The sequence below is a fragment of the Giraffa tippelskirchi genome, chromosome 4 (genome assembly GCF_054371585.1).
Source record: "Giraffa tippelskirchi isolate mGirTip1 chromosome 4, T2T-mGirTip1v1.2.pri, whole genome shotgun sequence".
Taxonomy (NCBI): domain Eukaryota; kingdom Metazoa; phylum Chordata; class Mammalia; order Artiodactyla; family Giraffidae; genus Giraffa; species Giraffa tippelskirchi.
Window position 1 is genome coordinate 90,290,794 of NC_137278.1, and position 12,360 is coordinate 90,303,153.

The window sequence follows — 12,360 nt, forward strand, 5'->3', positions numbered from 1 at the left end:
AAAACTGCACAGATGTAAAAGCACAAAGGCAGGCCCAGCCACACCCAGTCAACTAACCACTCGACCTACACAAACTTGGCTCAAAAACTTGTGCGCAAACCCGCGCGGCCTCACGGACACGCACGCTGGCGGCGGGGCCTTCTGGGGGCGGGGCCTCCCGGGTCGAGGCTGGGTCAAGAGTCAGAAGGCGGAGGTACGCCCAAGATGGCGGCCTCCATGTGCGACGTGTTCTCTTTCTGCGTGGGCGTGGCGGGCCCGGCCCGGGTCGCCGTGGAAGTCCGCTTTGTGAGCAGCGCCAAGGTGAGGCCGCGGCGAACCGTGCCAGGGTCCCCCACCCAGCCCGGCCTTGGAGACAGCCCTGCGGAACCCCATGCCTGCAGCTTAGAGGCTCCTCTACTGCTCCGACGCTGCTGTCCGGCCCTGGCTCGCGGCCCGGGGGCTCCGTGTCGGTCCCCGCGTGCAGGCTTTCCAGGGCGATCACGTGGTGGGCTGGGGCCCGCGGAGTCTTCGTGCGCTCCGCCTCCTCCCGTGGAACCGGGCCTTTCTGCCAGCTGGGCTGGGGAGCGCCAGACCGGGGGATATTGCTGCTGGATCCTGGGAGCTGTTGGGCGGGACGTGCCGGGCAGAGGGAGCTGCGGTACTAAACAGTGTGGGCCATCAAGGAACTTTCTGAGTGAGATTTGGGTGGGAGGTTGAGGAGAGAGGCCAGGACACTTCACAAAGGGTCTTGGAGTGCTAAGGAATTTGCACCGAAGCTCGTGGTAACATTGAAGGGTTTAAATCAAGAGGATGACATTTTGTTGTTTTACTATCGTGTTTTAAAGTTCAATGTAGAAAAAATTCGAAAGTGCCTGTAAGGAAAGGAAAGGTAAAACACTCATGATCTTGTATTTGTGCAAATCTGTGCATGTTAAAGTTACATTTTTAGGCTGCTTTCTGATGCAGCAGTATATATTTCAATATCAATAATCCTACTTTTAGGTATTAATTTTTAAGAGTTGAGTAATAGTCTTTCATGGGAGGACCACTGTTCACTCAACAATGTTCATTTATGGATCCTTATACTGTATCTTGTTTTCCATCCCTGAGGTCAAAGATGCTGAAGCTTACTGTCTGCACACACATCCTTTTATTCTCACCAGCACTAAGTATTTTCTTTCTTGGTTATCTTTATTAGTTGATATGTACAAAATGATACTGCTTTGTTCTCATTTGTATTTTTTTACTAATGAGGTTGAATAATTTATCATTTGTAGTGGTATTGTGTATCCTTGCTCCTTGCCCTGGATGTCAGCCTTCTAGTCATCTGGCTCCTGCTCTCAGCATCGTGGTTTTCACACAGTTCCCCAACCTAACCTTCCATTGTCCTCTTTCCACTCCAGAGGCATCTGGAGCATTCCTCTCTTAAGGTGGTAAATCAGCTCCCCTATGTCCTTGGGCTCCTCACTGCCCACAACTCCATCTCCACCCCAAGGCCTGCAGTGCTCTCATTGGCTCACAGTTTGATGGTGTTTCAGTTCCATCACTCCTAGCAAGCAGAGATATTCACCTTTCTTTCATTTTGCTCATGTCTCTGAACCCCCTCCTTTTTTTTTAACTTCTTCCCTCTTAACTTCATCACTTCAGCCACTCTCCTTGCCCAGTTGTCCTGTTCTAGCCTTCCATCAAAACCCCAGCTCTGGAAGAAGGAGCTGGCTTCCCTCTCTATGCCCAAAACTTATGTGCTGCTGCAGAGTTGGTGACAAGATGGCTTATCCTTTTTGCATCTGTATTCACAAGTGGGATTGGTTTGTGATTTTTCTTTTTTCCTTTATGGTATCTTCCTCAGGTTACCACATCAGAGTTATACTTGGCTTTTTGTTTGTTTTGTAAAGTAGAGAAACTTTCCATTTTTTTTCCCTCTGTTATTGAATAGTTTAAATAGCATAAGAATTACTTATTTGGTTTGAGAGAGCTGATTTATGAAACCATACAGACTGGGGGCCTCATATGGGGGTGGTTTTTGATCACTTTCTCTGTTGCTTCTGTGGATATTGGCAAGAATGATTTTCAAAATTTTGCCAATTGCTATGCCAGGGATATGACCGGTCAGAACAGAAACCTAATCAAATATGATAAATGTCAACCCAGATGCTGTATTAGTGCACATCAGGCAGGTGTTGGTGTTGCTTGTTAGTCTGTCTTGGCTTCCTGTTGAATTCACTTTTGGCAATTGACATTTTTCTAGAAAATAATTTAATAACGAATTAATTTACTAGAGTCTTAAATTTCTATTGTACAATCTTTAAAAAAAAAAACAAGCTTACTTTTCAAATTGCAAATAACTTTGCATAGTTTGTACCCTTTACATTCAAGTTCAGGTTCATTTCTCTCCAGGCTTCTTGGTAATATGAATTAGAGCTGTTTTTTTCTTGAAACACTTTATATGTTTTGGGGATGAGTAGTTTCACAGAGGAACAGCTCTGATTCTTCCCTTTGCATTGATTACTAAATATTTCCTCCATTTGGTCCTCCAGAAAGAGGGAGAAAGAGATCAGTGCTTATCCAATATCAAGATTGATGACTGTCAGAAGTAATGTGGGTCCCTGTTCATAATATCTTTGCATCCCACAGAGGAAGGCCAGGTTTTCATTTTGCTAGGTTGGGGCCCCAGGGGTTACTCAGCATGGAGGTGGGCTTCTAGAAAGACAACCAAGCTGCATCCACAGCTTTGTCAATGGTTTTGTTCCAGCTGTCCCCAGTGTGCTATTAGAGCTCCCAGAGTTATTCACAGGGTTGAGATTTGTGACTCATGGGCCTGTCCGGGTCTACACATCCTGCTGCTCTGATTTGGGGAGGTGCCCCTGCCTAGCCAAAGCGCCAGTGTTCAAAGGAAATAGGGAGCTACCCAGGAGGCCACATGACAGGACATTTCACTGCTGGCTCAATTATTTTCTTTCTCTCCCTTTTTGTGACAGTTCACTGGCACTACTGGGGCAATTGGCAGGGGCACCAGTCCTCTAAGTGTAGAGTGGGCAAAAGTGTCCAGCTGGGCCAGTAACTGCCTGGGTTCTAAAACTGTCTCCTGAGTCCCTTTGCACATTTGAAGTGAAGTGAAGTCGCTCAGTCATGTCCGACTCTTTGCGACCCCATGGACCGTGGCCTACCACGCTCCTCTGTCCATGGGATTTTTCAGGCAAGAGTACTGGAGTGGGTTGCCATTTCCTTCTCCAGAGGATCTTCCTGACCCAGGGATCAAACCCAGATCACTCACATTGTAAGCAGTTGCTTTACCGTCTGAGCCACCAGGGAAGCACATTTGAGAGATGGCAATTCAACAGTCATTTTCTCATCTTTCATCCCATACGTGGTGCCTGCAGTGCTTTAGACCAGGACTTCTCATTAACGTGCATGTGAATCACCTGGGCATCTTGTTAAAATGCAGGTTCTGATGTGGCAGGTCTGCAGTGGGGCCTGAGAGTGTGTGTTTCTAACATCTCCCAGGCGATCCCCATGCTGCCAGTCCATCACCTCATTTTGAGTAGTATGGTGTGCATGGGATTCCTTCACCTGTGCTATATCATTACATCCTGGAAACTACCTGATAGGTATAATACTCGCTTTTCACATGGTAAACAGATGGAAAAAGGCAGTTGGCTCAACATTTCACAGCAGGCCAGGCTTAGGACTGGTGCTAGGGTTAGTCATTCCTTTCAGTGTAACACCTGAGAACTTGATGGGCAGCAGGTACTATGCTAGGTCCTGTGAGTACCGAGCTGACCAGGGAAGTAGGATACATTCTCCCGCAAACTAGGCCTCCACCTCCCACAGTGTAGGATTTCTCTGCAACCCTGAGGAGCAGCATCATGACCAGGATCCTGGAGGGGCATGTGGGTAACTCAGAAGGCGGCCCTGTACCACTTTCTAGTACTGGAGGCTCCAGCCTGCTATGAACCTCTGGCCATGCTAAAAATGCTCCTCTGTGTATCCAATATGGTTGACATGGTGGCTTCTCTTCCCATCCCAGGCCCTCTGCCCTGGACAGGCTGGAAGAAGTGCTACTGAATGTAGGGCAGAACTGCATTTCCGGAGGAGGTGATTATGAAGGGGGCTGATGACGCTCCGTGACTGACCTCCTGAGGCAGAGGCCTCTGCCGAGAGGGAAGCACGTGGAGGTGAGGAGCCCTTGAAGCTCTGTCCTCTGTCTCTTCTTATGGCCATCCTGTTCCTTCTCTGCCCTTTTAGGGAAAGGGGCTGTTTGCCACACAGCTGATCCGGAAGGGGGAGACCATATTCGTAGAACGGCCCCTGGTGGCTGCGCAGTTTCTCTGGAATGCACTTTATCACTACCGAGGTGAGCTCATCTCGCCCACTCTGAGGGCTGCTGGGCCCAGCAGCCTTGGCTCCTGGAGGAGAGCACGTATATCCCTGACAGTCTCTGGGACTCCCGGTGTCGGGAGGGAAAGCGCATTTTCTCTTGGAGAACTGTGCCTGAGAACCATGCTTCTGTTTAATCTCAGGCCGTCTGGGGCTGTGAGCCTGTAGCAAAGAAGCTCTTCCAAAGGGTACTCTGGAGGAGGCCTGTCACTCAGGTGGAACTCAGTGTCATCATGAAGGGCTCTGTGCCAAAGTGGAGCCCCCTACCAAGAAGAGGCCACATGCCCCCTGGTCAAAAAAGGCTGCATTAGGAAACAAACAGGATGCTCTTATCTTTGCCAGCCACTTGCTTTTTTCACCCTTTCCTTGGGCTAGAGAAAAATCTGTGAAAGGAGGGTCAGTCAGCTCCAGAATGTGGGGAAAACCCAGGGGAGGGGTGGAGAGCCCCACAGACTAAGTCCCATGGGGAAGCAGGGAGAGTCTGCTTGGAGGGGTGGGGACTCCAGAGAGGGAAGAAGGTATCATCTGTCTTTGAATGCATGTGAAATTGATTCATTCATTCCATTCTTTAACATAGTCATTCATTTACTCACCCCTTAAAACATCTGCTATGAGCCAGGTGCTGTCCTAGCCCTGCGGATATTGCTGTGAAAGGACAAACGCAGCCCCTGCTCTTAGACACGTTGTCATGTCTGGCTCTCTCCCCCAGCCTGTGACCACTGTCTTCGGGCACTGGAGAAGGCAGAGGAAAATGCCCAGAGACTGACCGGGAAACCAGGCCAGGTTCTGCCTCACCCTGAGCTGTGCACTGTGCGCAAAGACCTGCACCAGAGCTGTCCCCACTGCCAGGTGAGGAGCCTGGGGCTGAGCTGAAGTCCTCTCTGGGGAGACAGGAGTAAGGACGGACTTGGTCATGCCCTTCAGAGCCCCCAGTGTAGGGAAAGACATTGAAAAGGCTTGGTTACTATTCCAGTTTCGTCTACCCTGTTCCAGCCCCACTGTCCAGAAAACAGGTTTGTTGGGAGCTTGCCCTCTTCCTCGGAGCCTGGCAGGGCCCCTCCCTTTCCCTGAGAAGCAGTCTCTTCTTCCCACAGTTTTAAAGCCTGGGTCAGGTGCCCCTCTCACATGCCCGCAGAGCCCTGAGTGCTTCCTCTTCTCAGAATACCATACTATCACTGACTGCTGCTCAGGGGCTGTTTGTGGGAGGAATGAAGTTAGAGGAGGTGAGGCCACACAGGTGTCTGTGCCTCACCCCAGGCCAGATCCTCGGGTGCTGACCTCCACCTCCCCCGACAGGTGACATACTGCAGTGCAGAATGTCGACTGGCCGCAGCTGAGCAATACCATCAGATCCTGTGCCCAGGCCCCTCCCAGGATGACCCTGCGCATCCTCTCAATAAGCTGCAGGAGGCCTGGAGGTAGGTAGCATTTCCTCTCTTCTCTCCTTTATCCTTCCCTCCTTGCCTGTCTTCCCCGTGCTCAGCAGATGCAGCCATCTTTCTTAAGTTACCACTCCCTGGATTTTTCCTCCATTCTTAGGGCTAAACAGAGGTCATTTCACCTCTTCCCCCTGCCTTAAGTCTGAGCTGCCAGTCCCACCAGCCTCAGCATTTTACACACTACTAGAAAGAGCCCCATTAAGCCCATAAAGATATAAAATCCTGCCCATGTCCTTGCCAATAGCTTTCCCTCTTTGGTTATGAATGGGATTGGTAGGAAAGATTCTCTGTAGCAGTCAGACCAGGCTTCCCTGAATTCAGCTACTGGGAAGGGAATTTCTAGGCCAAACCTTTTTCTTTCTCCCCAGGAGTGTTCACTACCCCCCTGAGACTGCAAGCATCATGTTGATGGCCCGGATGGTGGCCACAGTGAAACAGGTGAGCCCACCTGATCTTCTGGAGGAAGCTGACTCTGGCCTCATTCAACCCTTGGCTTCAGTTTCCTTTTCACTTTAAGACTCTGGCTTGGATACAGAGTTCCTTCTGGGCCTCTCAAAGAAGAGCTGCTTGCTGTGTAAACCTTAGGAGTAGCTAACCATAAATCTGGCAGGGGGAGGAGGGCTTATCTTGCCTGTGGTCTTTGATCTATGAGATGACTTCCTGTGCAGCAGTTCATGCATTCGATTTATAAGCATCACCTTTTCAGGATTGTATCTTTTTAGGTAAAGCAAGAGAAGCTACTCTGACCCCTTCTTTAATATTGTTGCTCCTCAGCCTCATTCTGTTTTCCCAAGTGTCGTGAATTGGCTAGCTTGGCAGCAGTGGGGGAGATGGTTGGGTGTGGGCAGGGTTGGGCGGAAGAGTCTACCTAGAAGCTAATGTGTGATGATGTTTCTCTGAGGGCCAGGGCTTTGGAATGACAGCCTACTCTTCCCACAAGGGTGGGAGTGACAGTAAAGAAGAGGGTGTCCGTGAGTCCATCTGTGCACATGCATGCATGGGCATGTATGAACCTGACCTTGAAGTATATTTGTTCACTGCAGGCTAAGGATAAGGATCGTTGGATCAGGCTCTTCTCCCAGTTCTGTAATAAAACTGCTAATGAGGAGGAGGAAATTGTCCATAAACTCCTAGGGGACAAATTCAAGGTTGGTCTCCCCCCATGACCCTCCCACCCCTGCCAGTAGCCTGGGCTGTCTATGGCTACCTGGAGGAAGCTTCACACTTGCTCCTTTCCCAGTCACAGGAAGAAGTTCGCACCTGAGTCCAAAAATCTATTCAGAGACTTGTATTTCTGCTGCTGTTTAACTTCATAACCTAATGTGGACTTAAAATTGGAAAGTGGGGTGATGACCAAGGATGGAGGGGCTGGGTGCCCTGATATGGGAAGGCAGGACCCCATGATCGGATAGCAGTGGGCAAATCAAGTGTAATGAAAAATGGAGGGTTGGGGGGTCTGCAGGTTAGGAAGTGGGGTGAAACAGACTTCTAGTTGCCCATGTACTGAGCACTCACTCCAGATCAAAGAGTTACACATTCTTCTCGAGGAGAGCAGACTTCTGTGCAGGAGCTGCCTGAAGGTGGAGGCAGGTGTGTAAAAGGGCTTTTGGGGCAGGCTTTCCTGCACTGAATCTGGGGAAAGGAGGGGAGTGTCAAGCTGCTCTGGAGGGTGGTGCTGGTAAAAGTGCTAGAAAATAGGAATTTGGGGTTTGCTACCCTGGGTTGGAAGAGGCCAGCAGACTGCCAAGGCTCTTTTGAGATCAGGACTGCATGGCTTTCCTTTGCCCCCAGGGAAAGCTCAGTCTTCAGAGCTCACCCTTTTCCTTCCCTTACATGGTCTTCTGGGCCCTGCCTGGGTGCTAAGGGGAAACCCCAGGGCTGCAAGTCTCTCCCTGCCTTCCCTAAACCAGGGTCAGCTGGAGCTACTGCGGAGACTCTTCACAGAGGCGCTTTATGAAGAAGCACTCAGCCAGGTGAATGCGGGGAAGGCGGGACCAGTGGCCTCCCAGTTACTCCAGCTCTCCGGGAGCAACCAGGGCAGCGTCTCTGCCTGAGACAGCTAAGCGAGAGCAGACCTGGTCTTACGGAGTTGGGATGGGACTGACTCACAGCAAGCTTCCTCGACAGAGAGTTGTATCAGGAAGAAGAGCAAGTGGCAGCCCACTGAGTGCTCTTCTCTTTTCTCCCCACAGTGGTTCACTCCGGATGGATTCCGGTCTCTCTTTGCTCTTGTTGGGACCAATGGCCAAGGAATTGGGACCAGGTTAGGAGAGAATGTTCCAGAGCTATTGGACTTGTCCCTCAGGGCTGGGGTGGGAGACTGAGAAAAGTAGCCAAGCTCCTTTCAAGACTAGGGTGGGGCAGGGTGTGACTCGGCCAGAACGCTGGACTAAACTCAGGGGCGAGGGTCAGACAGACTGAGTGTTTCTTGGGAACACTGAGTCTGTTGGGAAAGGACACACCTACCTACCCCCACCCCCTCTTGGGAGAAAGAAATGAACTTAACTTGCTTGGAGGTGGAGAGCCCTGTGAGCTGGGTCTTTCTCCTCTCCAACCACGGCTGCCTGGGACCCCCAGCTCCCTGAGCCAGTGGGTCCATGCCTGTGATGCTCTGGAGCTGAAGCCTCAGGACCGTGAGCAGCTGGACGCCTTCATTGACCAGCTGTACAAGGACATCGAGGCAGGTTGGTGAGATGGAGCCTTGGCCTCACCCAACTTTGGAAGCCCCCATCAGTCAGTCAGTGGACACAGTCTTCCCCCAGGGAGCTCTGAGTTCGCGGTTGGGGAAGGTAATCCCTGTGTGAAGCTTCATGCCTGTCTGCAGGGCCTACATGAGAAAAAGGCCTGTGGTCCACACAGAGGCCTCATGTGGGGGGTGGGGGAGTGCCGGATCGTAAGTTGGTATGATGTATAAGAAAGCAAGCTTGTGCCTCAGAGAAGCATTGTCAGGTAAATGGTAGTGACTGGGTGGCAAGACAGTGGAGCCATGCCTCCTTATAAGCCTGGTTTCCTTTTCCTACCTATGAAATGGATGTAATACCATCTGCATACTACTGTCTTACAGCAACCGGCGAGTTTCTTAACTGTGAAGGATCTGGCCTCTTTGTGCTGCAGAGCTGCTGTGAGTCCCGGCATTGAGAAGGCGCAGCCTCACGCTGCAGTTCACCTCTCTTGATCCCTTCTGGGCTGGTAGAGTTGAGTCTGGGAGTGGGATTAGGGCTGAGCTTGAGGATTTCCCCTTGGTCTTCTCTATCATTTTTTCATTCATTTATTGGACTGCTCGTGCTTTCCAATGGGCTAGGCCCAGTGCTAAGGCAGGGCACAGAGCTCTGATTCTTCCAGAGGGAACCCTGGATCTTGCCCCACCACTGCCCTGTGAGTCCTGAGTGTCCTAAGAACCCAGGAGGAGCTCAGGCTGGAAGGCAGTCTCATCAGCACCTGATGGAGGGACAGAGCCAGTTCGGACTGTTGTCTTTCCAGATCCCGGCCTCCCACCCTCTGCTCTCCTCACCGCAAACCTTTCCTCCCAGGCTCTGGGGACACTACCTTTCCCAAACTAGGCTCCCAGCTGTTACCAATAACAGACAGACTGAGTTAAGTTTCAGGCACAGGCATCCCTTTCACAGCCCTGCCCCTCCCTTTGTGAGACACTGGGAACAGCTGAGGATCAAGGGGACCAGTGAGGAGAAGAGCAGGGCCAGGCATGGCAGGTGGGGCAGGGCAGTGATGTGGGCCTGTGCTCTGCAGGAAAGAGCGCTGGACAGGGAACAGGATACCAGGGCCTCAGGACCTGCACAGCCCTAGCAGGGATCAGAGAACAAGGAAAGACGGGGCCCAGGGCTCTGCACAGTGAAGGCTGTTCTTTTTCTTAGTCAACAATCCTCATTACCTGCCTCTCATGACCCAGGCAACCACAGCTGTGTCCCCAATGCAGAGACCTCCTTCCCAGAAAACAACTTCCTTTTGCATGTCACCGCCCTGGAGGATATTAAGCCAGGAGAGGTGAGGGGGCAAGTAGCTGTGGGGGTGGGTGGGCAGGAGGCCTGGCAAGTTCTTTCCAGGAATCAGGAGCAGCAGTGGCTCCAGCCCCAGGTTCAGGCTGTTGGGTTGAATCCCCACATGCTGCAGGACCTTAGTCTTGCCTGTGAGTGTGCTCTGACCCCACCCCACTTCAAAAAATAACTCCAGAAAGCCTCAGCAGTGTGTAAGAGGCACTGTGTGCCTGAGTTCTTGTCTCCAGCTACTTTTTGATCAAGGAATCTGCAGCTTCCAAGGAAACAGGAAATGGCCCTTTGTGGCTTGGACTATGGGTTGCTAGTGTGATTTGGGTCCTGGCTCTTAGAACAGTGCACAAAGCCTGCTTGAAACTTCTTTCAGGGTGAGGAGCTTCACAGCCAGATAACCTCTGCCCCAGCCACAGACAGACCTTGGCCGTGGCCTGAGGCCCAGCCATAGCCCCCAGTTCAGACTATTAAAGCCTCACAGTGCCCTCCCTGCTCTGAGCACAAAGGGACAGATTGGGGCGGCCTGCCCTTTCAGTGAAGGGTAGCTCAGGCCCCTGGGGATGAGGCAATGGTTGGACCCAGGGCAGAGGTTGGAGAGGCCCTAATCCCACCTGTTAGAAAGACCATCAGCCCACCTTTCTTGTGCCCCTTAGGAAATCTGCATCAGCTACTTAGACTGCTGTCAGCGGGAGCGCAGCCGCCACAGCCGCCACAAGATCCTCAGGTGCCAGCGGGGGCTGCGGTGGGCATCGGTGCTCTGGGGTCCTCTATTCCAGTGGCTGCCTGACTGTGCCCTCACCATCATCCCCCTTTGCCCTCTGCAGGGAGAACTATTTGTTCGTCTGTTCCTGCCCTAAATGTCTGGCAGAGGCCGATGAACCCAACATGACCTCTGAGGAGGAGGAGGAGGAAGAGGAGGAGGAAGGAGAGCCAGAAGATGCCGAGCTGGGGGATGAGATGACTGATGTGTGATGTCACCCTGCTCGGAAGCGCTCCTACCCCAGACCCTGCAGAAGAGGGGGCCTTTCCCCAGAGCAGAGGCTTGGAAGGAACACCCCACTCCTGTTGCCTGCTTCCCCCCCATTTCAGTACTCTTTCTACCAGAGGGTAAGACAGGCTGGACCCTAGGCCCTCTCCCTGCTGCCGGACCTCACACCCTGGAGACTGCTGCTGAGTGGCTCAGGCTCTGCGCTGTCACTGAGTCTCTCAGAACTGGCTTCCCCCTGAGGTTCGGATGGAAGTGGCTGGAACCAAGGTTGGGGCCTAACAATGTTTCTTCCCCATGGCCCCACTTACTTACCTGCTTGAGGCTTCAGCCCTCTCAACTCAGTATGGGGGGAGGAGGGCAGTAACAAAGTGGCAACCTGAGAACAGCCTGACTCCACTGAAGAAGAGAGGGGCCAAGATGCCCTTACCGTCTTCCCTACTTCCCACTGTTGTAGCCTGACCACTGGCACAGCTGGGAGAGGCAGGAGTGGGGAACTGGGCCCCACTGCACCTTCTCTTAGGCTCTCTGTGGGGAACACTGAACCACGGGGATTACCGCCCCCCCACCTCACCTCACCCACCATTTAGACATCAGGGGAGTAGAGATTAACCCCTCCCCCAGAATCTCTGTACTTGTGCCTTGCTTTTAGGCCCTGGTACAGTGGCTAGCCTCACAGGGTATGGAAGAGGTCTCTGCCTCCCTTGGGAGGGGTATGGGGGGATCACCACCCCTCCTCTTACCCTCTCCATTTAGGACTCCAGCAGCATGGCTGAGACCTGGGGGGTGAAAGGCCTCTGCTTCCTAATTGAGGATGTTCTACAGTCTTCTAGAACTTTCTTCAGTGAGGGGCTCTCCTGGTCTCAATTTCCATCTTTAGGATCTCCACAGAGGCACACAAGTCTTCCAGAAACCTAGAAGAGCTGGGCTGGATACTCAAGATTAGCCCTGACTGTCCTCCTCCTCCCCAGATTAGCACTACCCCTTGCTCTTGGGTTGGAAGCTGTGGAAATTGTAACCTGTCACCCGCAATTCTTTTCTGCCCACCTTCCCTGAGGGGTCTGCTGCATGCCCCTGCTGAGGGATCCCAGGAAGGCCAGGTGCCGCCCCATAGGCCCTTTCCTGGAGCAGATGGAATCTGCCTGACTAGCCTATTGGGTTCTTAATTCTTCAGAGCAGCCAGCACCCCTTCCTCCCCACCTGCCCACTGTTCTCAATAAAACATGAATGGTGACAGGCCTTTACAGGAATGCTTTGTGGGGGATAACTTGACAGACTGCTTCAAGCAGGCAACAGTCACGTGGATGGGGCCAAAGTGCCTAGGATAGAGCAGGTGATGGCAGGAGACGGGAGCTCCAGCTCCCCAGTTTGGATTCATCCCTCATCTCATCTGTATCTGCTGTGCAAATGTTTCTCAGGTCTAAGAGCAGGGCTCCTCTGAGTCCAGTGTGGATCCCCAAGACCAGGCTACAGAACGAGGAGGTTTTTCCTCGGGGGCTGAACCACCACTTCCTGAGTTCTTGAGCAGGAGGCTGTTGGGATCCAGGATTAGCAGTCTGAGCACTGGTCCTGAAGG

The 12,360-nt window shown here is 52.2% G+C and overlaps 1 protein-coding gene across 4 annotated transcripts; it reads left to right on the top strand.

Annotated features, from left to right (window-relative positions):
• Positions 1 to 182: 182 nt before the first annotated feature.
• SMYD5 (SMYD family member 5) lies at positions 183 to 12,023 on the top strand. Of its 4 annotated transcripts, none has more exons than XR_014051503.1 (14): positions 183 to 300; positions 4,225 to 4,333; positions 5,066 to 5,205; positions 5,653 to 5,774; positions 6,164 to 6,233; positions 6,839 to 6,943; positions 7,706 to 7,768; positions 7,988 to 8,058; positions 8,373 to 8,479; positions 8,860 to 8,916; positions 9,703 to 9,797; positions 10,453 to 10,523; positions 10,624 to 11,054; positions 11,541 to 12,023. XR_014051503.1 is itself a non-coding variant. In XM_081483020.1 (13 exons), the coding sequence occupies exons 1-13, from the start codon at positions 205 to 207 to the stop codon at positions 10,769 to 10,771; spliced, it is 1,254 nt and encodes a 417-aa protein (XP_081339146.1). In that variant the 5' UTR covers positions 183 to 204; the 3' UTR covers positions 10,772 to 12,023. The 4 variants fall into 4 exon arrangements, 2 of the variants coding, with proteins under 2 accessions (XP_081339146.1, XP_081339147.1); XR_014051504.1 differs by having other exon boundaries at positions 11,665 to 12,023; XM_081483020.1 differs by having other exon boundaries at positions 10,624 to 12,023.
• The last annotated feature ends 337 nt before the right edge of the window (positions 12,024 to 12,360 follow it).